The sequence below is a fragment of the Arachis ipaensis genome, chromosome B06, assembly GCF_000816755.2.
Source record: "Arachis ipaensis cultivar K30076 chromosome B06, Araip1.1, whole genome shotgun sequence".
In the NCBI taxonomy this organism is placed as follows: Eukaryota; Viridiplantae; Streptophyta; class Magnoliopsida; order Fabales; family Fabaceae; genus Arachis; species Arachis ipaensis.
In genome coordinates this window covers 15477790-15501574 of record NC_029790.2, presented here as the reverse complement: position 1 = coordinate 15501574, position 23785 = coordinate 15477790, and the positions used below count along the sequence as shown (strand labels likewise).

Here is a 23785-nt window from a genome sequence, read left to right as displayed (position 1 = left end):
CCCCCCTTCTTCTCTCTTTCCCCCTATTTTACTCTCTTAGATAATCGGTAATGCAATATTCATTGTTATAATACATGGTCAACTATCTCTCTAGCGAAAGTTTTTAGGTCTGCACATGAATGACTTTTTATTTATCATTGCATCTTGCATAATCGGTTGTGAACTTATCAGGTGGCACCTGAAGCCAAAAAGAGAGCAGCAGAAGCAAAAGCAAGAGGGGATGAGGCCTTTAGGAGGCAAGACTACAACATGGCTATAGATTCTTATACCCAAGTAAAGTCTCCTGTTCTCTCATTTGACTCTTGAATTTCTTCCTCTTCTGTGCTTTCATAATGTTGTGTACTTACCTAGTGATGGGTTCCTTTGAATAACTTCTATTCTTTGCCATGGGTTCACAGGCAATTGATCTGGACCCTAGTGAGGGTACTTTGCTATCCAATAGAAGTCTCTGTTGGATTAAGTTGGGTCAAGCTGAGCATGCTTTAGCCGATGCAAAGGCGTGCAGAATATTAAGACCGGATTGGCCGAAAGCCTGTTATAGGGAAGGAGCAGCTTTGAGAATTTTACAGGCATGCCCTTCTATCAATCCTTTTTCCCTTTTACATTAGCATCAGGATGTGTCAACGTAGTTACTATGTATTTGTAGAAACTAAACTTGGCTATACTTGTTGCAGAAGTTTGATGAAGCTGCAAATGCTTTTTATGAGGGAGTAAAGCTTGATCCTGAGAATAAGGAGCTAGTAAATGCATTCAGGTCTTCATACTATTTCATAGAGTTATAGACAAATACTTCATACGTATCACTATTCACTCACTTTGATCTTGGATGATTGTATCTCGATGTGTCATTTTTTACAGGGAAGCTGTCGAAGCTGGGAGGAAGTTTCATGGTACAAAAGCTCAGAATAATTCATAATATGGTCTTTACCAATGTCCTTGTTGAGGGAAGAGAGACCAACATTGCATATAGAGCAGCATTATTCATGTAATACTATTTGCTATAAACAAATATTTAAGGGGAAAAAAGAGAGGTGGTGTTTTCCACTTGTAATGAGTGTACTCTCGTACGGTTAGTTAGCCATTAATTTCACTTATTTCTTGAGATTGTTTGGTGCTCTGTTTGACATCATTTTTTTGTTTACTTAAATGAAATATTTGAGTCATAAGACCAGAAGATTTGCAAAATTTCCCAAAGGGTTTATGGGTTTTAAGAAAACAAACAAACTAACCCAACCAATCAGTTTTGCCGTAATTTTGATTTTTGCGGTATCACTATAACACCATGTCATATGGAAAAAAGGAAAGAAATAAACAAAAGAAAAGAGGATAGGATAGAGTACACTCTTCAAGTAACAGCATAATAGAGTATAAGGTGCAAAATTGGAGGATACACGCTATCGGGTTGTGAGGGAAACAAACTAAAGGGATTAAGAGCTCAACAGAAATCAAAGAACATATTCCTTTGCTTGGATATATCAGATATTTTTATCAAGTAGTTGAATGTCTATGTAAAGAAGGAAGGCAACATTGTAGTAGGGCGGATGATAATCTCAATGAGGTACGACCTTTCGACAATATGATAAAACCATGACAAAGTCCTTAGCCGAGGAGCCCACAGATGCCGGCATCTTCTTTGTAGTTGACCCTGAGCAGAACCACAAGTCTACTAAGTTATGCAGCTGCAAATTTGGCAACACAGGCTGACCCCGGCACATTATTTCCACCTGCACAAGAAACATACCATGTTACTGATACTCATGTCATGATGTCATTTCTCTCAGAAATTTAAGCTAATAGAAGGAGACAATATAAATGTTTGGATTTGGATTCTCTAAAGTTTGAATTTCACTTTAGAGAGGAAAGTGTGATCTCTCACCATTGATTTCATAGGTGGGATCAATAATAAATATGAAAGAAAAACTATTCAATGGTAGAAGATTACACTTTAATCTCTAAAGTGAAATTCAAACTTTAGAGGATCCAAATCCTAAATGTTTATATCTCTAACATGCTCCCTCAAGCAAGAACCTCTTTTGGCTTTGCTTATTTTTTTGTATAGGACTTATTTTCTCTTTTTATTTGTTTTATGCTATTTTTTTTCTTTGTTGGGATTCACCAAGAATCGAACTCTAGACCTTTCGAATATAGAGTTCTGATACCACATTATGGTACTACTTCTTCCAAAAGCTTAAACTAATAGGAGAAGACAATGTGAATAGTTATATCTCTAACATCCAGCAAATTTTGGTATCATCCATGTAATTCCAGTTTATTATTTGGCCTCTCCTGTAGCAATTTTTCAGAGATAACCAAGTAGCAAAATTAGAAATCATAAGCTCACCTCTGCTTCATTTGTTAGATTAAGTTTCTTCACAAGATACTTTTGTATAAATGAGACAGGCACAGTACCATCCCTGCAATAATATTAAAAGGAATGAATCATATGCTTACGACCAATGTGAAGGGGAAAAAACCTGTTATGCTGTCCAAACATAGATATAGAAAAGACAGTTGCTTGCTACAACATAAATTGTGGGTGAACATACAAAATATGATCAATGAGGCAGGCTTGTGTATAACTATCCAAGTTCTGTAAAAATATAAACGTAATATGTCAACTTAGATGTACAAGTTGAGTGCGCAAACTGTAATTCATGATGAATAGAGTTATGTATTAGAGACATACATATCTTTCATACAGTTGCAGTCTTTTTGTTTTCCTCTTAGGTTGCTTTTAATCTGCAAGTTTGAATTTTTTTTTTTTTGGCCTAGCAAAATTGAAGCGCAATTTCAACTACACCAACAGCTTTGAAAATCCGTTTACAAAATTATGAATGAACAAACAAAACCACATATTTGTATATTTTTGTTGAAATATAGAGGAATTTTGGCACATAGAAAAAGGAAAAATATGTTAACTCATGCTCCAAACTCCAAAGTAACAGTTTCTAAATTGCAAACTCAAGCAAAAACTTTAAGGGTAGGGGAATTGGACAAGCAAAAAAAAGTAATGAGTTGAGAATATTACTTTATTCTTAAATAACATGCTGAAATCTGTGGCAAAGGAACATCTCCCTTCCTGAATCATAACATCAATCCAACTCATTAGGATCCACAGAAAATAAAAACCTCATGGTTTATGCATATATCAAATTAACTTACTGGTCTTCCGAAGCAACTAAGGAAAACCAAATAGGACTGTTTTTCCCATCACACCTGCTCCCTGTTGTATCTGAGGCAGATGTCTCAGATGCTTCTGCTCTTTCCTGAACAGGACGCAGCGGCCTTTTTTGCTTCACTGCAGATCCTGAATGCAGGGTGTGTCCCTCCTTGTCAGCTCCGAACCTTTTATGTCTATTATCCTTGATTTTAGTTTTAACCATGTGAAATGCACTCTTCAATGAAGTAGGTAGGTCTGATTTGGTTGTGGTTGCAACCATGTCTAGTCCACCATAAGCAGTTGATGGAGACTCTAACTTGGCATGAGGAGTCCCTTGTGAGTTTGATTTGGAGGACTTTGTTCGATTGGCAGCTTCAACGAGACAGTTCAAGGGCGTCCAGAGATCACCCTTCCCTTCTGCAAGTTCCATACTGTTTTCTGTATCTTCATTGGGCCTCTTCTTAGAAGGATCAGCTACAAAAGAACCCTACAACAATGTACTGATCATGCATTGCCAGTATCACAGGAAAACAGTAACAACTATCAAGAATTGAATTCCATGAAGTTACAAGTTCAGTCCCAGTGTCCATGTCACATGTATGACTTTCATTTTCAACAATCAATTACCAGATTATGTTCACCATATGTTTCTTCAGCTGCCTTTCTTGTGCCAGATTTTGTTCTCTTGCCTGTGAAGCCAGTCTGATTTGAAACCTTGGGAGCATTAACCACCAATGATGAAAGTGATCTTTCCTTCCTCTTTGCAGGCAAGGTTATTGAAGGAACAACTTGGGGAGCATCGATTTTTCTTCGCCTAAAAGGGAATATTTTGGCCCTAATATCTTGCAAATTGTGGTCTGGCCTGCATGATTACTTATGAACAGAAGGAATTTAACTAGAAATTGCAGAGAAACACGAATTTAAATGAACCTGAGTTTTTGGAGTGGAAGGCATCCGAGATCAACATAACATACTGGACAACAATCCATCTCGTCATCTGAAAGCTTCTTATATATGCACTTCCTGCAAACTGGTTCAGAACTGATTTCAGTTCTCAGAATATATGAACAAGTAAATGGTGGTGTTATAGAAGGAAAGAAGAAAGACCGACAAGTGTGAAGGCAGAGGGAGATGGTGGTGGCGTCTCGGAGGAGTTTGTGGCAGAGTGGGCACGTGATGCATGCTTGCAGCTTCTGCCTCTTCACCTTCGCCATAACCATCTCAATGCGGATCTGCTTTCCAACACACCAACCCACTCTACCACTTCGTTTCTGGATCGCTTTCTTTTACTGTTTTACCGTTTCACTTCACTTTGCACCAACTCAACTCAAATGCGCCTATTGTTAACTTAAATCTAAATCCAAGTTATCAATCTCAATTTACAAGATATTCTTTTTTGGTCGGCGGCGGGCGGTAAGAGTTAATTTATTACAAATCTGAAGACACTTGTTTAATTCGAACGAATCTGTTTATAGGATACTTATTACGGTGGCACACAAAGCTAAGCTAGCCGCAAACCACATCCTTGAAATGTTTTTTTTGTTTTTGGACTGATCGAGCATATGTTACGAGTTTTTTTTTTTGATCAACTGGATTAGACAGTCTCTAATTTTAGGCATTACTCATGTATTACACACCCACACAACATACTTACACACACTACATGAATTCATTAAGGGTTCATTTTTTCTCTTATAGGACTTGAACCCGGGTGCAGCTATTTGCGAGGCAGCCTCGGCTGCAGCATATGTTACGAGTTTAAGCATTTGTTGCACTAAATTAAATATTCTTGAGGACCAACAGGCCCACAGTCAGTGCCCTTGGGAGCACGTCAGCATGGGCTAAACCTTTGTTTAAACACACGCCTTTGTTTAATTTCAAGATATCAAGAAAGTGATAGGGTCACTTGGCAGATAGGATTTGATTGAATCCTTCCCCGATTTCAATAAAATTCTAAAAATTCTTGCGTCCTGCTTGCATGAACATAATCATCACGGAGTAATGCGCTTACTAACGCCATAACAAGTTGATAAAGATTTGAGTCACCATAAGTTTATTATTACCATAGTGTTCCTTTTAAAAAGAAAAAAAAAAAATCCTACATGACGAGTTACGTGAATCAACTAACATTTGGATATTTTAATAGAATTTTTTAATCATAAATATAAAATTGTAAGTTAATTTTTTTAATTTATTATTTAAAATACATAAATGTAATTGAATGATGGTGTAAAACTATTTATATTGTTTGTGTGTCAATATTAAAATCATTTTAAAATTTGTAAACCGTATAATTAAAAAGTTGCATTAATAATTATACCATTGTGTTTAATGTTTATGGCTAATTATAGACAAGTCTACAAATCATATATCACATTGTTATTTTATTTAGTCATAATTCGTAAACGAAACACCATACCAGCACAATGGTAAAGGGTATAATCAAGATGAGTACATTTATTTAGTTACTAATAAGAAGGGCATATAAAAGATAAAAAGAAGCAAGCTTAGTCACCACAGTCAACAAAGTCATAGTTGACCGTGAGATGGCCCTGAGCATTCCCATTACCATCCGTATCCAGCTTCTGGAAAACACCGATGTCCAAATCCAGCCCTCCATTGCTGCACTGATCAACGATCCTAACCGTTTGTTGAGCATTCGTTCTTGTGTTAGTGACCTTCAAGCACAGTGGCGGAACTTGAAACAAAATTTTGGGGGGGCCAGATAGAAAATAATTGTCAAAATATTTTTAATATGAACCCCATTTAAGATAAGCTCGTCTAATCTCATCTCTCTGGTTTGGGTGATATTGCCAAATTTAAAGCCGTTTTTCAAGATCTCGTTCCAAAAAGTTAAGGTTAATGACGCCAGGACGTCGCTTGGATCACCAATCTTGGCGAGGTTAACAACCCCACTATGGTGACATAGTTTAGATTCACCAATCTTGGCGAGGTTAGCAACCCCACTATGGTGAAAATAGCCATAAACCCATCTTAGTTGGCCAAGCCAAGGATGCACCTCTTACTCTCAAAGAGCCTAGAGGAAAATAAGCACACAGCTTATTTCATATTCAAAAATCAACTTCAACTCTATTTCATAAATAAAAGGTACATGAGTTATTTATACTAGTGGGAGAAGGAAAAGCCTTCATAACTTGGACGATGTGGGACTAATTCATAACACAAAATTCACTATCTTAAACAATATGGGACTTGTATTCCCTTATTACAATTAACTAATATAATTAACCTACTAACTCTACTATCCACACCAAAAAGATTTCATTGGCGAATCCATGCCAAAAACCTACACCCACAAATCAAATAAAATTCCACTAAAGCAAGGTGAAGGCCACAAGGACCGACCTTGCTCTGATACCAAACTGACGCCGGGACGTTGCTTGGGATACCAATCTTGGCGAGGTTAACGTCGCTTGGAATACCAATCTTAGCGAGGTTAACAACCCCACTATGGTGACATAGTTTACATTCACCAATCTTGGCGAGGTTAGTAACCCCACTATGGTGAAAATAGCCATAAACTCACATTGGTCGGCCAAGCCAAGGATGCACCTCTTACTCTCAAAGAGTCTAGAGAAAAATAAACACACAGCTTATTTCATATTCGAAAATCAACTTCAACTCAATTTCATAAATAAAAGGTACATGAGTTATTTATACTAGTAGGGGAAGGAAAAGCCTTCATGACTCGGATTTGAACTTAAAGATAGAGAGAGTGTTGTTTATTGAATTTATTAGATACTTTAAGTCATAGTAAAGTATTTAAGTCAATTGAACTATTTTTTATCTTCTGAAAAAGTACTACTAAATTTTTTATAAAAAGTTTGGGGGGGCCATGGCCCCCCCTTGTCTGAACTAAGCTCCGCCACTGTTCAAGCACTTCCCACAGGCTGCTTGGCCCGTAGGCCCAACAGGCCCACAGAAAGCAGTCCAGCCATATTTCTGGCGCCATGCGAGGGGCTTACCGGCGTCCCAGGTGGCGCAGTACGCACTAACCGCATTCAAGTCCCAGTTATGCTGCTCCGGGTAGTATAGGTTATAAGTCGCTCTCACATTCGTAGCACTCTGCCCTGAAACTACTCCCACTAAAGCACAAATTGCACACACTACCAACACAACAAGCTTCGCCATTTTCATTTCAATCTCTCTTCACTACTTCTAACACACACTTGCCTGCTTCTATTTATACTGCTTATTGCTTAATTAGTCTTCAATTAACCGTGAAATTATGGAAATGCCTACCCTTGTTGAAAAGTATATGATGCGTGAATGTCATGACTTTTACTAGCTTCACATCTTATCATTACAAGGAAAAAAATTTCAAAGTCGTCAGTCCTACCTGCAGTCATTCTTGAAAATGTCTTCATGATAATTTAGATCTGGATGTATTATATATTAAATAGTTCAATCAAATATGTTAAACTAGTTAATGATTCTCAACTATTATTTTTATACGACGAATATTAACGCGTTATGAGTATTTTTCCTTAGTTACGTGAAGCTAAGGGTTTAAGGATGTTGTCTACTAGCTTCGTAGACAGCACGCTGCACACATGGCTTCTGCTGATCCCATATCTTATCAAAGAAAAAATTCCAGAGTCTTCGAGGATGAAACAAGTAAAAATTCAATGAGGTTAATCTAGAAAAGCAATAATGGCGGTTTTCATTATAATGAGTGTTCTGATGGCGGATGGGTTTGAAGTAGTCATATTTCAGAGAACTACTTGTACGTTTTGGAAAGCATGATGGTAATCTCTAATACTAGGAAGACAAAAGAAATAGTTAGAATTTATTATTTATTAATTATCGTAATAATATTAATAAATGATAAATAATATAAGTTTTAATTTTTTTTTTTGCTAGCATTACTGATTAACTATTATTTTTGTTTGTTTTGAAAAAGTATAAGTATATAATAAATTTAGTGAACAATGTAGTTAAATATACAGTAACTTCTCTTCTTTATTTTTTTTTATTAGGTTAATTTTACAATACATTATTCACATTGTTTACTAAACAAATAACTATTTTCAGATTAATTTCTATGCTATTATGATGTATAATAAAAAGAGTTTTACTAAGTAATTAAGTTGATCGATATAATTATGAAAAAAGAGAGTAAAATTTATTATAATGAGAAGAATGCTAGAAGTAACAATCTATTATTAACGGGTAATATATATAAAAAAGTCCACAAATCGTTTGCCGTGATAGTGTGAGTATTTGTACATGATATAAGCTAAGGTAGATGCTATAACAAAATGGAGTAAAAATATTTTTGGACAAGATATTATATATGATTAAACGATAAAATTATGACATGCGATATATATTCGTTCAAACTTAATCTTTTTTAATCGAAAATGACTAAATTAATTGAATTGATCGATTTTTAAAAAATAAAATAAAATAATTAATATTAAATTAAATTCAGAACTGTCCTTCAAAGAGATACTTTACCTTTCTTTTATAGATATTTCTTCGTCCGTTACATTCTGGGTGATCAATTGTCGGTTTCTGCGATGATTGGTTTTGTAACCGATTTTGTCATACCGTTTGAGACGTCGGTTATGATAAGAGTATTGATGTCATCGAGTTATAGCTCATAAGATCAGAGCAGTAACGAAAAATGACGAGTTATGGTGACTGCCAATAACGGTCATGAGGCCGAGTTATAGCTCGTATTAATGGTGACCATATCACAGCCCCCAAGCTTAGCCTGAGGAAAGTTTTTTAATGAAGCAGGTTGAGCTTTTGTGATGAGTTATAACTCGGTAAAGTGGATTACTGAGTGAGCCCCCAGTTCAACGTACTTCATTAAATTAACTTTGTATTGTGCCACGTGGGAAATCGTGCCCATTTTTTATTGAGGAGAGAGAATGAGTGGTAGTTCATTAATATTTTGATGGTTTCCAATGCTCCTTTCGCCGTTTGATGTGATTGAGGCAGGGTGATATTTGGAACGTTTTCGATTGTGATTAATTATTTCTACTGATTGGAATTTGGGCGTTTTGATTTTCTGCTTCTGTTTGAAGAATGAGCAAGAGAGGTATGGTTATGTCTGTGTTCTTGTGATTTCTTTCTTCCCTCGTCTCTTTGTATTTCTTGGTTGCATGTTTGTTTTACTGTTTCTGATGGAGTTTGAGAAGGAGAAGAAAGTTAAGATAGATTGGTCTTATGACTGGGTTGGGGATGATGTGAGGTCTCGGGTGTCGTTGTTCTGTAATGAGGCTGCGGTTAAGGAGGTGGATGTGAATAAGGTAGTGAGGCAGAATGCTGGAGTTGGGGTTGAGTTACTGCCATGTAGTGTTAATGATATGGTTTATCACCGGGGTAGAGGCTTTGAGTTTTTCTATATGCACAGCTGTGTTCTTGAAGAGCTGAGAGTTAGGTTACCCTTTACTGATTTCGAATGTCAGGTTTTGAGACAGTTGAACTGTGCTCTGTCGCAGCTTCATCCAAATGGGTGGGCATTCCTTCGTTCTTTTGAAATTCTAATGGAATTTCTGGAGGAGGTGCCGTCTGTGGACCTGTTCTTTTCGTTATTTCAAGCCAAGGGGGTGTGGAAAGGTGGTTGGATAAATTTCAATAGCACTCCTGGATTTGGCATTTTCAGATTGTACAAATCTTCTTTCAAAGATGTTAAAGAGATTTATTTCAAGGTTAGAGGTCTGGAAAAAGATTTTTCTTTTTTCGTAGATGAGAATCTGGCTGAGAAGTTCCCATTGTATTGGTGCTCGGAACCTCAAAATATACTCGGACCTGAAGTTATCTCTCAGAGAAATATTTGTTTGATTGAGTTTCTTGTTGAAAATATTGGTCAGGGAGACCTGATTTCAATGTATGAGCTTCTGAAGTGGGAAGAGGATAAAGATGCTGTTGTAACATATTTGGGTGAGTTATAGGGTTGTTGCTAATGTGTTTATTTCTTTTCGTCATATATCTGATGTTATTTGTGTTTTGCAGGTGGTAAATATCTCGGTGTTTCAGCCGCGTCCCTTAGGACACGTTTCAAAAATAAGAATCTGGAGAAGGAGGTATCATCTTCTAATGCTGAGAAGGTTGCTGGGACTAGCGAAGTTACTCAGCCTCGTCAAGGTCGGAGGAAGGTGATTGCGAAAAAGAGAAGGAAGTCCGACCTTGTTGAGTTGTCCGATGATTCTGATGAAAAGGAGTTAGGGGTTCCTCTGGAGGAAATACAAGCTTTTATGGGTAATAAAAAAAGGCTCCATGAAATTTCTGAACAAAGTGAGGCATTTTCTGTGTGGGGAAAAGAGTATTCTTATATGGCTGTGGTGGACGAGTATTGTCATTCGTCGGCTGATGTTTCTCTCGCAAAGGAGGTTGGGGACATGGCTATTGGGCAGTATATGCAGGTAATTGGTGACCGTGTTTGCTTTATTTCTGTTTTCTCTTTGGTAGTCTTATAAACTTTGCTTTATTGCTTTCTCTAGGTTGTTGGTCTGCGCCTTGCGAGTCTTGGGCGTAGCCAAGAGTTGAAGTATAAGAGAGTTGCTACAGAAAAAGGAGAGGTTTCTGTTTTGAAGGAAGAGTTGGTTAAGAGTAAAAGTGCTGCTGCCGAGCTTCAGGCGCGTTTAACTGAGACCGAGAAGTTATTGAAGGAGACTAAAGATAGTTATGCTAAGGATGTGGAGGATTTGAAGAAAAAGGAAAGTGATTTGGCGAGTATACAATCTCGTCTAATTGAGGTGACTGCCCAATTAAAGGAGTTGGAGAAGAAAAAGGTTGATGAAATTCTGGATTCTTTTGTTGAGGGGTTTGAAAGGGCTTTGTTACAGGCGAAGTTTTTGGCGCCAGAGGCTGATCTGTCCGGGATGGACCCTGGGAAAGTCGTTCGTGATGGCAAGATGGTCGAAGATGATGGTGACGTTGAAGATCAGGCTGATAATGTGTAGTTTTTTATTTTGTTAGTTATTTTGTTTTATTCTGTAATGGATAGCTATTTGAACTTTGATGTTTGTTATGGATTTGAATGTGTTTGAATGGTAGTGTTTTCCGTTTAGGGAAAAGCTGTTTGTTGATTAATAGGAAATGATCATGAGGATATTTCATTTCGGTTTGAGAAAACTGCCGAGTAGGGGCAGGTTGCGATTTTAGACGATTATTGTCATTTTCCGAGCTATATTGATAATTGATAGTACATGATTGAATAGAATTAGGTGTTATTGATGATAAATTTGTATTTATTTTGAATACAAATTTGCAGGTAGGCTAGCCTCGTTAAAACCTCTCCAAGCAAAACCATTTGGGACAAAAACTTGGTAGTAGGATTAAAAAGAAACCTTCCAATTGATCAATCAGTATTGATCAATCAGTGTAGGAAGTTTTTTTGGTAGTAGGATTATTCAAATGGACTAGGAAGTTTTTTTGTTATCCTGCTATATTGATAATTGGTAGTACATGATTGAATAGAATTAGGTGTTATTGATGATAAATTTGTATTTATTTTGAATACAAATTTTCATATGCTAATTTATTTATTTCTTTTCGTCATATATCTGATGTTATTCACATCCACGGGAAATAGATAATTTCAGGTCCGAGTATATTTTGAGGTTCCGAGCACCAATACAATGGGAACTTCTCAGCCAGATTCTCATCTACGAAAAAAAGAAAATCTTTTTCCAGACCTCTAACCTTGAAATACATCTCTTTAAAATCTTTGAAAGAAGATTTGTACAATCTGAAAATGCCAAATCCAGGGGTGCTATTGAAATTTATCCAACTACCTTTCCACACCCCCTTGGCTTGAAATAACGAAAAGAACAGGTCCACAGACGGCACCTCCTCCAGAAATTCCATTAGAATTTCAAAAGAACGAAGGAACGCCCACCCATTTGGATGAAGCTGCGACGAAGCACAGTTCAACTGTCTCAAAACCTGACATTCGAAATCAGTAAAGGGTAACCTAACTCTCAGCTCTTCAAGAACACAGCTGTGCATATAGAAAAACTCAAAGCCTCTACCCCGGTGATAAACCCTATCATTAACACTACATGGCAGTAACTCAACCCCGTCTCAAACGGTATGATAAAATCGGTTACAAAACCAAACATCGCAGAAACTGACAATTGATCACCCAGAATGTAACGGACGAAGAAATATCTATAAAAGAAAGGTAAAGTATCTCTTTGAAGGACAGTTCTGAATTTAACACTATACTGACTTAAGCATTGGAGTGCCTTTGCAGGTACACTCCACCCTCTTTGTATTGTTCGTGCTCTCGCACAAACAACAAAGACAAGAAGCTCGGATTCTAAGAGACGGACGTTCAACTTTGCAACACATAGCTCGGCCGATTCTGAGGAATTAAAGCCGATCTATTTCCCAGGCAAGATCAATTGGCGCCCACCGTGGGGCCGAGAAGATCATATTTTTTCTTTTGGTCCCATCACCTCCATATGCATTCATGGCTGACATGCCGCCTCCTCCACTGTCCGAACTCATGCGAATGGTAGCTGAGCTACAGCAAGCCAATCAACGAATGGCCGACGAGAACCAAATAATGGCTGCCCAGATCGCTGAACTAAACCATGCTCAGATTGAGCACAACGATGCTCATCGTCAACAGATAGAAAACGAGGAACATCAGTCCCAACCCTCTCATGTCTCGGAGACTGCTCGAGGCGAAGAGCAACAACCCGAAGATGAAAAAGAAGAGGCTGACGACCTTGTAGGTCCCTTCACGGAACAAGTGATGAACTTCGAACTGCCGAAGAGGTTCACTCTGCCACTGACCCTCACGCCTTATGACGGACTCGGAGACCCGAAGAAGTTTCTAAAGAAATTCCGATCAATAATGATCGTCAATGGTGCATCAGATACAGTTTTATGTTGTTGTTTTCCGAATTATTTAGACGGCCCTGCACTTGATTGGTTGTGTGCTTTGCCTGCAGGTTCCATTTCACGGTTTCAGCAGTTGGCGAAGTTATTTGAAGAACATTTTGCCGGATCCGCAATATACTTGCACGATTCCGATTACTTGAATACTATCAAGCAAGGACCGAATGAAAGCTTAAAGGACTACATGACCCGCTTCACCAAGGTCGCAATCAGTATACTAGACCTCCACCCCGAGGTCCATCTACACGCAATTAAAAGCGGCCTTCGACCCGGAAAGTTCCAGGAGACAATCGCAGTAGCCAAGCCGAAGACTCTAGCAGAATTTTGCGAGAAGGCAAAGGGACAAATTGATATCGAGGAGCTCAGACAAGCTCGGAAGTCTGACAAGTCACATTTCCGAGAAGACGATAAGAGCTCAACCCCTAAGAAGAGTTTTAAACTAACACCTCGATTTGATTCTTATACGCAGTTTAACACTAAGAGAGAAGACATAATCAAAGAGATCTTGAATTCAAAACTGATCAAGTCACCAAGAAAAGCCGGTACCTACCAAGATGCCAAGAACGTTGACAAGTCGAAGTATTGCGCCTTCCACCAGAAACACGGTCACAATACTGATGACTGCGTGGTCGCCAAAGACCTTTTAGAGCGACTGGCAAGACAAGGACACCTCGACAAATACATCGGGGGTCACATACAAAAGCGCGGATCTAGCTCCACAACAACCGACCTCTCTGAACAAAACCGAGGAAAAGAGAAGGCATCTCCAAGACAATATGAAAGACCACGAGGTATAATCAATTGTATTTCAGGAGGATACGCTAGTGGAGAATATTCGAATTCGGCAAGGAAAAGGTCGTTCCGAGCAATATGCTCGGTAAACGGACCACAGCAAGACGCAACAATCACCCATCAACAACCAGAAGTGACTTTCACACACGCCGACTTCAACTCCAGCATACAAAATTTAGACGACCCTGTGGTAGTCACCCTTCAGCTAGGGGATCTGTTAGTAAAAAAAGTACTCTTGGATCCCAGGAGCAGTGCCGATGTTCTGTTCTACTCCACATTTCAAAAAATGAAGCTCAGCGACAACATGCTACAATCCACAGGAGGAGACTTGGTCGGATTCTCAGGAGAACGAGTTCCAATACTCGGATCAGTGTGGTTACAAACCACACTGGGTGAGCATCCTCTTTCAAAAACTAATGATATTCAATATTTAGTTGTTGATTGTTTCAGTCCATATAACCTTATTCTTGGCCGACCTTTCTTGAACAAGTTCGGCGCCATTGTTTCTACAGTTCATCTCTGTGTTAAGTTTCCACTGCAGGACGATCAGGTTGTAACAATCCACGGGGATCATAAAGAGGCACGACAATGTTACAACATCAGCATGAAATTCCAAAACCGCTCAACTCAACAAGTCAACAATGTCGACCTCAAGCAAAACGGCCATTCACTAGCCGACCTTGACCCAAGAGCTGATTTTCTCGAACGACCAAAACCTTCCGACGACCTACAAAAAGTCTATTTTAATAATGACCCTAACAAATTTACTTACGTAGGTACATCAATCAACAAATTTGAGTTACAGGCCATAACAACCTTCCTGCAAAAACAAGCCGACCTTTTTGCGTGGACACCTTCAGACATGCCCGGCATCGACCCCAAATTATCAGTCATAAACTAGCAATAAACTCGGCGGTACGATCGGTCCAGCAGAAGAAAAGAAAACTCAGAGAGGAGAAAAAGAAAGCGTCACTAGAAGAAACCCAAAAGCTCATCAACGCAGAATTTATCAAAGAAATCAGATTCACTACCTGGTTAGCCAATGTGGTAATGGTAAGAAAACAAAACGGTAAGTGGCGCATGTGCGTTGACTTCACTGATTTAAACAAAGCATGCCCAAAGGATTCTTACCCTCTACCATCCATAGACTCTTTAGTAGATAACGCCTCAGGTTATGCTACTTTAAGTTTTATGGATGCGTATTCAGGGTATAATCAAATACCCATGCACCCCTCCGATCAAAATAAAACGGCTTTTATCACTGATTTCGGTAACTATTGTTATAAAGTTATGCCATTTGGATTAAAGAACGCAGGTGCAACTTACAAACGCCTTATGGATAAAGTGTTCGCTAAACAGATCGGCAGAAATATCGAAGTCTACGTCGATGACATGGTCGCCAAAACAAAAGTCGGACATAGTCACATCAGCGACCTTACAGAAATCTTCGGCCAGATTCGCCAATACAACATGCGCCTCAACCCCGAGAAATGTGCATTCGCCGTTCAAGGGGGTAAGTTCTTAGGGTTTTTACTAACATGCAGGGGAATAAAGGCAAATCCAGACAAATGTCGAGCAGTGCTGGACATGGCCAGCCCTAAAACAGTCAAAGAAGTTCAGCGCCTCACAGGACGACTTGCCGCACTTTCCAGATTTGTTCCTTGCCTAGCATCCACTTTTATTCATTTTTTCCAAACAATTAAAAAGAAAAACAGATTCGAGTGGAACGACGATTGTGAGAAAGCCTTTTCAAAACTAAAAACAACTCTCTCACAACCGCCGATTTTGCAAAAGCCCCTACAAGGGGAAGACTTATTTCTATATCTGTCAGTTACTGATTGGGCGATAAGTTCGGCCCTTGTTACAGAAAGAAACAAAGTTCAGCATCCGATATATTTCGTCAGTAAAACTCTCCAGCACGCCGAGCTCAATTATCCACGGATAGAGAAGCTCGCACTAGCACTGATATTTTCGGCCCGCCGTCTCCGACCTTACTTCTAGAGCCACGTTATACATGTCAGAACCGATCACCCACTAAGACAAGTATTACACAAACCAGAAATTGCAGGAAGACTTATAAAATGGGCAGTCGAATTATCTGAGTTCGATATCAGATACCAATCCAGAGGACCAATCAAGTCACAATTCCTGGCAGATTTCATCGCTGAGCTCACAATACCATCAGAGGAAGATCATACAAAACAATGGACTTTGTATGTAGACGGCTCTTCAAATAATGGGGGCTGCAGAGCAGGAATCCGTCTGGAGGCCGAGGACGGATTCATATTGGAACATTCAATACGCTTAGCTTTCAAAGCCAGCAACAACCAATCCGAATATGAAGCATTAATCGCTGGACTCCGACTTTGTCTAGATCTCCAAATCTCGACGATCAAGGTATATTGTGATTCTTTATTAGTGGTACAACAGGTAAACGACCTTTTTCAGGTAAAAGATCCTCTCCTCGCTAAATATCTGCTATTAGTAAAGAAATTATCAACAAAATTTGCCAAATTTGAAATAGAACATATACCACGCAAACAAAATCAAAGGGCAGACATCTTATCTAAACTCGGCAGTACACAGTCCGAGTTATCTACACTACAACAGTTCACCATAACATCACCCACTGTTACTCTGACAAATATGTTAAGTGTTACACAGGTAAAAGACTGGAGAGACGACTTTATACACTATCTACAAACAGGTGCTATACCAGAAGGGGTCGAGAACCATAAAAAGTTCCGACGACAAGCATCTTCCTTCACAATATTCAACGGGACACTGTATCGACGAGGTTATACTCGGCCTCTACTCAAATGCCTTAACAAATCGGAAGCTGAGATAGCATTAGCCGAGGCACATGAAGGAATCTGTGGCACACATACAGGTGCTCGGAGCTTAGCATCTAAGGTCCTCCGAGCTGGTTTCTTCTGGCCTACTTTGAACCAGGACAGCCAACAAAAAATCCGATCATGTAACGATTGCCAAAGACACGCACCACTGATACACATACCCGCAGAGCAATTACATCAATCAGACATCAGTTGGCCATTTAACTGATGGGGTTTAGATATACTCGGTCTGTTCCCTACGGCACCGGGCCAGGTAAAATTTCTCATTGTCGGCATTGATTATTTCTCCAAATGGGTGGAAGCCCAACCTTTGGCAAAAATAACATCCCAATAAATGATTTCATTCGTTTGGAAAAACATTATTTGCCATTTCGGCATACCTCAACATATCATAACTGACAATGGTCGCCAGTTCGCCGATCAGAAATTTCAATCTTTTTTGCAGAATCTCAAAATAAAACACATTTCGCTTTTGTTGAACATCCTCAAACAAATGGACTAGCTGAGGCCGCAAATAAGGTCATCCTACATGCACTTAAAAAGAAGCTAGATGATGCCAAAGGGCTCTGGGCCGAGCTTATACTTGAAGTCCTTTGGGGATACAACACCACCAACAAACATCAACAAAGGAAACACCGTTCAGGCTTGTATATGGCTCCGAGGCTATGATACCACTGGAAATCTCCCAAAGCTCATTCAGAACACAGCTCGGCAACCAGGAAGAAGTTCGGAGAACCGAACTCGATACCATCGAAGAAGTCAGAAACATCGCAACATTAAGGCAACGCGCAGCACAACAAGCAGTAGCTCGCCAATACAACAAAACGGTTAAAAGCAGATCCTTCATGCAAAGAGACTTAGTACTTCGTAAAATGGAAACTGCTCGGAAACCAACCTCACATGGAAAGCTCGCAGCAAATTGGGACGGTCCATACCGAATATCAGAAGTTCTCGGTAATGGAGCATACATACTCGAAACAATAGATGGTAAACTACTACCCAATACCTGGAATGTATCCTCCCTAAAGAAGTTCTATAGTTGAAAGTCAGGGACAGGCTAGTACTCTTTTTCCTACTACCAAGTTTTTGTCCCAAAGGGTTTTGCTTGGAGAGGTTTTAACGAGGCTAGCCTACCTGCAAATTTGTATTCAAAATAAATACAAATTTATCATAATAACACCTAATTCTATTCAATCATGTACTACCAATTATCAATATAGCTCGGAAAATGACAATAATCGTCTAAAAGCGCAACCTGCCACTACTCGGCAGTTTTCTCAAACCGAAATGAAATATCCTCATGATCATTTCCTATTAATCAACAAACAGCTTTTCCCTAAACGAAAAACACTACCATTCAAACACATTCAAATCCATAACAATATCCAAAAAACAAACATCAAAGTTCAAATAGCTATCCATTACAGAATAAAACAAAATAACTAACAAAATAAAAAACTACACATTATCAGCCTGATCTTCAACGTCACCATCATCTTCGACCATCTTGCCATCACGAACGACTTTCCCAGGGTCCATCCCGGACAGATCAGCCTCTGGCGCCAAAAACTTCGCCTATAACAAAGCCCTTTCAAATCCCTCAACAAAAGAATCCAGAATTTCATCAACCTTTTTCTTCTCCAACTCCTTTAATTGGGCAGTCACCTCAATTAGACGAGATTGTATACTCGCCAAATCACTTTCCTTTTTCTTCAAATCCTCCACATCCTTAGCATAACTATCTTTAGTCTCCTTCAATAACTTCTCGGTCTCAGTTAAACGCGCCTGAAGCTCGGCAGCAGCACTTTTACTCTTAACCAACTCTTCCTTCAAAACAGAAACCTCTCCTTTTTCTGTAACAACTCTCTTATACTTCAACTCTTGGCTACGCCCAAGACTCGCAAGGCGCAGACCAACAACCTAGAGAAAGCAATAAAGCAAAGTTTATAAGACTACCAAAGAGAAAACAGAAATAAAGCAAACACGGTCACCAATTACCTGCATATACTGCCCAATAGCCATGTCCCCAACCTCCTTTGCGAGAGAAACATCAGCCGACGAATGACAATACTCGTCCACCACAGCCATATAAGAATACTCTTTTCCCCACACAGAAAATGCCTCACTCTGTTCAGAAATTTCATGGAGCCTTTTTTTATTACCCATAAAAGCTTGTATTTCCTCCAGAGGAACCCCTAACTCCTTTTCATCAGAATCATCGGACAACTCAACAAGGTCGGACTTCCTTCTCTTTTTCGCAATCACCTTCCTCCGACCTTGACGAGGCTGAGTAACTTCGCCAGTCCCAGCAACCTTCTCAGCATTAGAAGATGATACCTCCTTCTCCATATTCTTATTTTTGAAACGTGTCCTAAGGGACGCGGCTGAAACACCGGGATATTTACCACCTGCAAAACACAAATAACATCAGATATATGACGAAAAGAAATAAACACATTAGCAACAACCCTATAACTCACCCAAATATGTTACAACAGCATCTTTATCCTCTTCCTACTTCAGAAGCTCATACATTGAAATTAGGTCTCCCCGACCAATATTTTCAACAAGAAACTCAATCAAACAAACATTTGTCGGAGAGATAACTTCAGGTCCGAGTATATTTTGAGATTCCGAGCACCAATACAATGGGAACTTCTCAGCCAGATTCTCATCTACGAAAAAAGGAAAATCTTTTTCTAGACCTCTAACCTTGAAATACATCTCTTTAAAATCTTTGAAAGAAGATTTGTGCAATCTGAAAATGCCAAATCCAAGGGTGCTATTGAAATTTATCCAACCACCTTTCCACATCCCCTTGGCTTGAAATAACGAAAAGAACAGGTCCACAGACGGCACCTCCTCCAGAAATTCCATTAGAATTTCAAAAGAACGAAGGAACGCCCACCCATTTGGATGAAGCTGCGACGGAGCACAGTTCAACTGTCTCAAAACCTGACATTCGAAATCAGAAAGGGTAACCTAACTCTCAGCTCTTCAAGAACACAGCTGTGCATATAGAAAAACTCAAAGCCTCTACCCCGTTGATAAACCCTATCATTAACACTACATGGCAGTAACTCAACCCCAACTCCAGCATTCTGCCTCACTACCTTATTCACATCCACCTCCTTAACCGCAGCCTCATCACAGAACAACGACACCCGAGACCTCACATCATCCCCAACCCAGTCATAAGACCAATCTATCTTAACTTTCTTCTCCTTCTCAAATCCCATCATAAACAGTAAAACAAACATGCAACCAAGAAATACAAAGAGACGAGGGAAGAAAGAAATCACAAGAACACAGACATAACCATACCTCTCTTGCTCATTCTTCAAATAGAAGCAGAAAACCAAAACGCCCAAATTCTAATCAGTAGAAATAATTAATCACAATCGAAAACGTTCCAAATATCACCCCTGCCTCAATCACATCAAATGGCGAAAGGAGCATTGGAAACCATCAAAATATTAATGAAGCTACCACTCATTCTCTCTCCTAAAAAAAATGGGCACGATTTCCCATGTGGCACAATACAAAGTTAATTTAATGAAGTACGTTGAACTGGGGGCTCACTCAGTAATCCATTTCACCGAGTTATAACTCATCACAAAAGCTCAACCTGCTTCATTAAAAAACTTTTCTCAGGCTATGCTTGGGGGCTGTGATATGGTCACCATTAATACGAGCTATAACTCGGCCTCATGACCGTTATTGGCAGTCACCATAACTCGTCATTTTCCGTTACTGCTCGGATCTTATGAGCTATAACTCGGTGGCATCAATACTCTTATCATAACCGACGTCTCAAACGGTATGATAAAATCGGTTACAAAACCAATCATCGCAGAAACCGACAATTGATCACCCAGAATGTAACGGACGAAGAAATATCTATAAAAGAAAGGTAAAGTATCTCTTTGAAGGACAGTTCTGAATTTAACACTATACTGACTTAAGCATTGGAGTGCCTTTGCAGGTACACTCCACCCTCTTTATATTGCTCGTGCTCTCACACAAACAACAAAGATAAGAAGCTCGGATTCTAAGAGACGGATGTTCAACCTTGCAACCCATAGCTCGGCCGATTCTGAGAAATTAAAGCCGATCTATTTCCCAGGCAAAATCAAGTTCAATAAAAAACTAAAGTTGACAAACAATAAAATTATACCAAATGTCATACTTTCGTTGCTTGATCGTAATATAATTTACTTAAAAACATTTTGCCTTCATTTCATTTAAGAATTCTATGGTTTTATTGTATAACTAATAACTTAATGAAAAGAAGTGTAAAAGAAATGTAAGGTAGCTGACGAAGGCTACCGTAAGAAGTTTAACTTCTTTGAAATTTATCACCTCATCGCAAAGAATTGAATTTTAAGACCGTTTATTTTTCTAATTCCTTAGGTGGTTGAAAATCAAAATTGTCTTTAACCTTTTTTTAATTCAAAATCATTCTTAATATTAAATTTTGTTTTAAAATTATTATTTTTTTAGTTTCCAAACAAAAATATTTTTTGTTAATTTATCACATCTATTTCTTAAAATCACCATCACTAAAGCAAGCAGCATTAATTTTCTCAATTTTTCTTTCGCACACATTTATCATACACCCATAATCTTCTCATTACTTTCACTCACCACACACACCTACACATCATTCGCACCCACACTTAGAGAAATACAAAAGAGAAAGGAAAAAAAAAAATACCAAAAGACGAGAAAAGAATGAGAAAAGGAGAAGATAAAGAAGAGAAAGAGAAAAAAAAGAATTGAGATATAAAAGAGTGAGTGAGGAAGATCCACTACAAACAAAAAAAAGTTTATGATTACGCTCTTTTTTTTTTGTCACGCTTTAAAAGTATGGCTAAAAATGATCAATGGCCACGCTTTTATGAGGGTGGCGATTGATTAGAGATTTAGCCACGTTTTTTCTTGTTACGTTTAAAAAACGTAGCAAAAGGGATCTATGGCCACGCTTTTATGAGAGTGGCAATTGATTCCAGATTTGACCACGCTTTAAAAGCGTGCCTGTTTCTCTCTATGGCTACGCTTAAAAAGCCTAGCCGTTTCTTACAATTCTTTTGGCACGCTTCAAAAGTGTGGCAAAAAAGTTGCCAAAAAAAGTTTCAAAAAAGATATAATTAGTTAATTACATTGCACACCTTCTTCGAAACTCTATCTTTCTCCTTCGAACCATAAACTCTTGGAACCCTTTGTATTCACCCTAAAAAGAAAGGCCCTTCAAAAGAACCCTAAACTCTTCAAAAGAATCCCAGCACTCCGCGACCCCAGCAATCCAAAGAACATCGCCGGCGCTTGCAATGCCTCTGTCGGCGCTCCCTGTTCTGGCACTCCCACCATCGCTGCTCCCACCCTAAACCCCAAACCCTCATTCGGCGATGACTCTCTCTGGCGGTGACTCCCTCAGCGCTCACTATTCGTCACAAACCCTCCGTTGATGCTCCTTCCGCTGCCTCTGCCTTCCGTCGGAGCATTGGAGATGGTTTGTTGTTCAAGGCCGCTCCCTTCCATCGTCAAGCTCGAGGGGGTTGTTGTCACAACCGGCGAAAAGGACGAAGATGCCATCCTCGATCTGTAATCCCTAACTCATACTTTTTCAATAAATCTTCGATCATCATTTAATCATTTATTTTGAATATTACAATAAATTTGTGCTTTTAATTGTTATTACTCTTTTCCAATTTATTTTAGAAAATTGAAGTTTTATCGATTTGAAAAAGAAGGGAACCGATGAAAGGAGAGAACCGCAGGTACCATCAAGTTCCCAAAGAACAAGGTTACCAGCAAGGTTTGGCTTCTCATCTAAACAAAATTCATTTGTGCTTATTTGTTTATGTTGTTTATTCTCTGGTTCATTTGTGCTTTCCTAGTTCTTTGATTCTTCAGTTCATAAGTAGTTAGAGAAGTTTAAATGATAAGTATTTGAGCCTCATATAATAATGTCGAACGTAGTTCTTTTGCTGTTATTATAGTAGTTAAATCTAAGAAAGTTAATTGGTTCATTTGTGCAACTAAATTTTGTTCTTTTTTTGTGTGTGTTTTTATGCAACACAAAATCATTAGTGAGTGTGGTTCTTTAACTATAAGCATTCTAAATCATTGCAAAAGATAATTCATGTATTCCATATTTTTTTTTATTTGAAAATCATACTGGAACAATATAATCTGATATAAGAAGCTATTAATGCTCTAGCTTGATTTATATTTATAAGAAATTATGAACTGATTGGTTGAATAGCTTATCCTAGGATCCTAAACACTTTTGTCTCTCATGTTTCAAAGTGACCATATATAAATATTGATGAACTCAACATATTGCTATTTGCTGTCGCTGCTACCTCTTATTCTGCTTCTACTTTGCTGCTGCTATCTGACTTTGTGTTCCAATCTCAACTTCAGATGTCCTCTTCCCGTATTTGCAGAACTTCTCTCAAGAGCTTCAACAACTTAAGGAGTATTGCATGAACCAAAAATTCATTGATTCAATGGTAAACTGCATCTAAGTCGACTCAATAACAACAAGTTCAATCTACATGGTGTCGCCCACACGAGTCGAAAATAACTACCGTCTCGAAAAACAAGTTAGAATCCTTAACTTTAAGTGTTTGGATCTCACGTCCATATTCAAAACCCATCATGATTTCAGATTACAACTCGGAATAACAACTTTTTTACCGTTAATTTTTTAAAAAATAAATCTAAAATAATGTCATTATAAAATTAATTCATCTTGTTTGATTGTATTAGAAATTAAAAATTAAAAATTGATTTAAGAAAAAAAACTTAATTACACTTTTAATTCATTTTAAAAAACCAAAATACCTTCTTTATAACTCAAACAATGTTAAACTTTAAGAAAAATTTAAAATTTTTTTTTCGTAGATTCTATTTTGATTTTTGAGAGACTAAAAAATTCTTGTAGCATTAGTTTAAAAACAAAAAACAAAAACAAAAAATTCCCTTGTAGTTCATATTTAAAGTACTAAATGGTCAAATTAGTCCCTAAAAGATCACTCGTTTTTCAAATTGGTCCTAAAAAAAATTTTATTAATAAAACTCGTTC

At 38.4% G+C, this 23785-nt stretch overlaps 5 protein-coding genes across 12 annotated transcripts in view; 3 read left to right on the top strand and 2 right to left on the bottom strand.

Annotated features, from left to right (window-relative positions):
- LOC107645801 (ankyrin-3) overlaps positions 1 to 1129 on the top strand; it is a 3972-nt gene extending 2843 nt beyond the window's left edge. Inside the window, exons 10-13 of the mRNA XM_016349919.2 lie at positions 172 to 273; positions 399 to 569; positions 675 to 754; positions 859 to 1129. Coding sequence (XP_016205405.1) covers positions 172 to 273; positions 399 to 569; positions 675 to 754; positions 859 to 916 — 411 coding nt within the window. The 3' untranslated portion in view covers positions 917 to 1129. The remainder of the gene's footprint in view (positions 1 to 171; positions 274 to 398; positions 570 to 674; positions 755 to 858) is intronic.
- Positions 1230 to 4641, bottom strand: LOC107645802 (E3 ubiquitin protein ligase DRIP2). 7 transcript variants are annotated; one of them, XM_021104096.1, is made up of 8 exons: positions 4272 to 4641; positions 4091 to 4190; positions 3788 to 4022; positions 3217 to 3647; positions 3029 to 3079; positions 2547 to 2590; positions 2342 to 2414; positions 1247 to 1724 (listed from the first exon to the last, which is right to left on the bottom strand). In XM_021104096.1, exons 1-7 carry the CDS (start codon positions 4378 to 4380, stop codon positions 2371 to 2373), a joined length of 1014 nt encoding a protein of 337 aa, XP_020959755.1. In that variant the 5' UTR covers positions 4381 to 4641; the 3' UTR covers positions 1247 to 1724; positions 2342 to 2370. The 7 variants fall into 7 exon arrangements, 6 of the variants coding, with proteins under 6 accessions (XP_016205407.1, XP_016205406.1, XP_016205408.1 ...); XM_021104094.1 differs by having other exon boundaries at positions 3163 to 3647; positions 4272 to 4634; XR_002348350.1 differs by lacking the exon at positions 1247 to 1724 and adding an exon at positions 2687 to 2768 and having other exon boundaries at positions 3163 to 3647; positions 4272 to 4633.
- LOC107646453 (mediator of RNA polymerase II transcription subunit 14) overlaps positions 1918 to 23785 on the top strand; it is a 30906-nt gene continuing 9038 nt past the window's right edge. Inside the window, exons 1-2 of the mRNA XM_016350636.2 lie at positions 1918 to 1930; positions 5986 to 5987. The gene's annotated coding sequence lies outside the window, so the exon portion shown is untranslated. The remainder of the gene's footprint in view (positions 1931 to 5985; positions 5988 to 23785) is intronic.
- On the bottom strand, positions 5515 to 7389 carry LOC107645806 (pathogenesis-related protein PR-4). Of its 2 annotated transcripts, none has more exons than XM_016349924.2 (2): positions 7062 to 7389; positions 5515 to 5848 (listed from the first exon to the last, which is right to left on the bottom strand). In XM_016349924.2, the coding sequence occupies exons 1-2, from the start codon at positions 7316 to 7318 to the stop codon at positions 5668 to 5670; spliced, it is 438 nt and encodes a 145-aa protein (XP_016205410.1). In that variant the 5' UTR covers positions 7319 to 7389; the 3' UTR covers positions 5515 to 5667. The 2 variants fall into 2 exon arrangements, with proteins under 2 accessions (XP_016205410.1, XP_016205412.1); XM_016349926.2 differs by having other exon boundaries at positions 5515 to 5839; positions 7053 to 7383.
- LOC107646452 lies at positions 12621 to 14738 on the top strand. Its single transcript, XM_016350635.1, has one exon. It carries the CDS (start codon positions 12621 to 12623, stop codon positions 14736 to 14738), a length of 2118 nt encoding a protein of 705 aa, XP_016206121.1.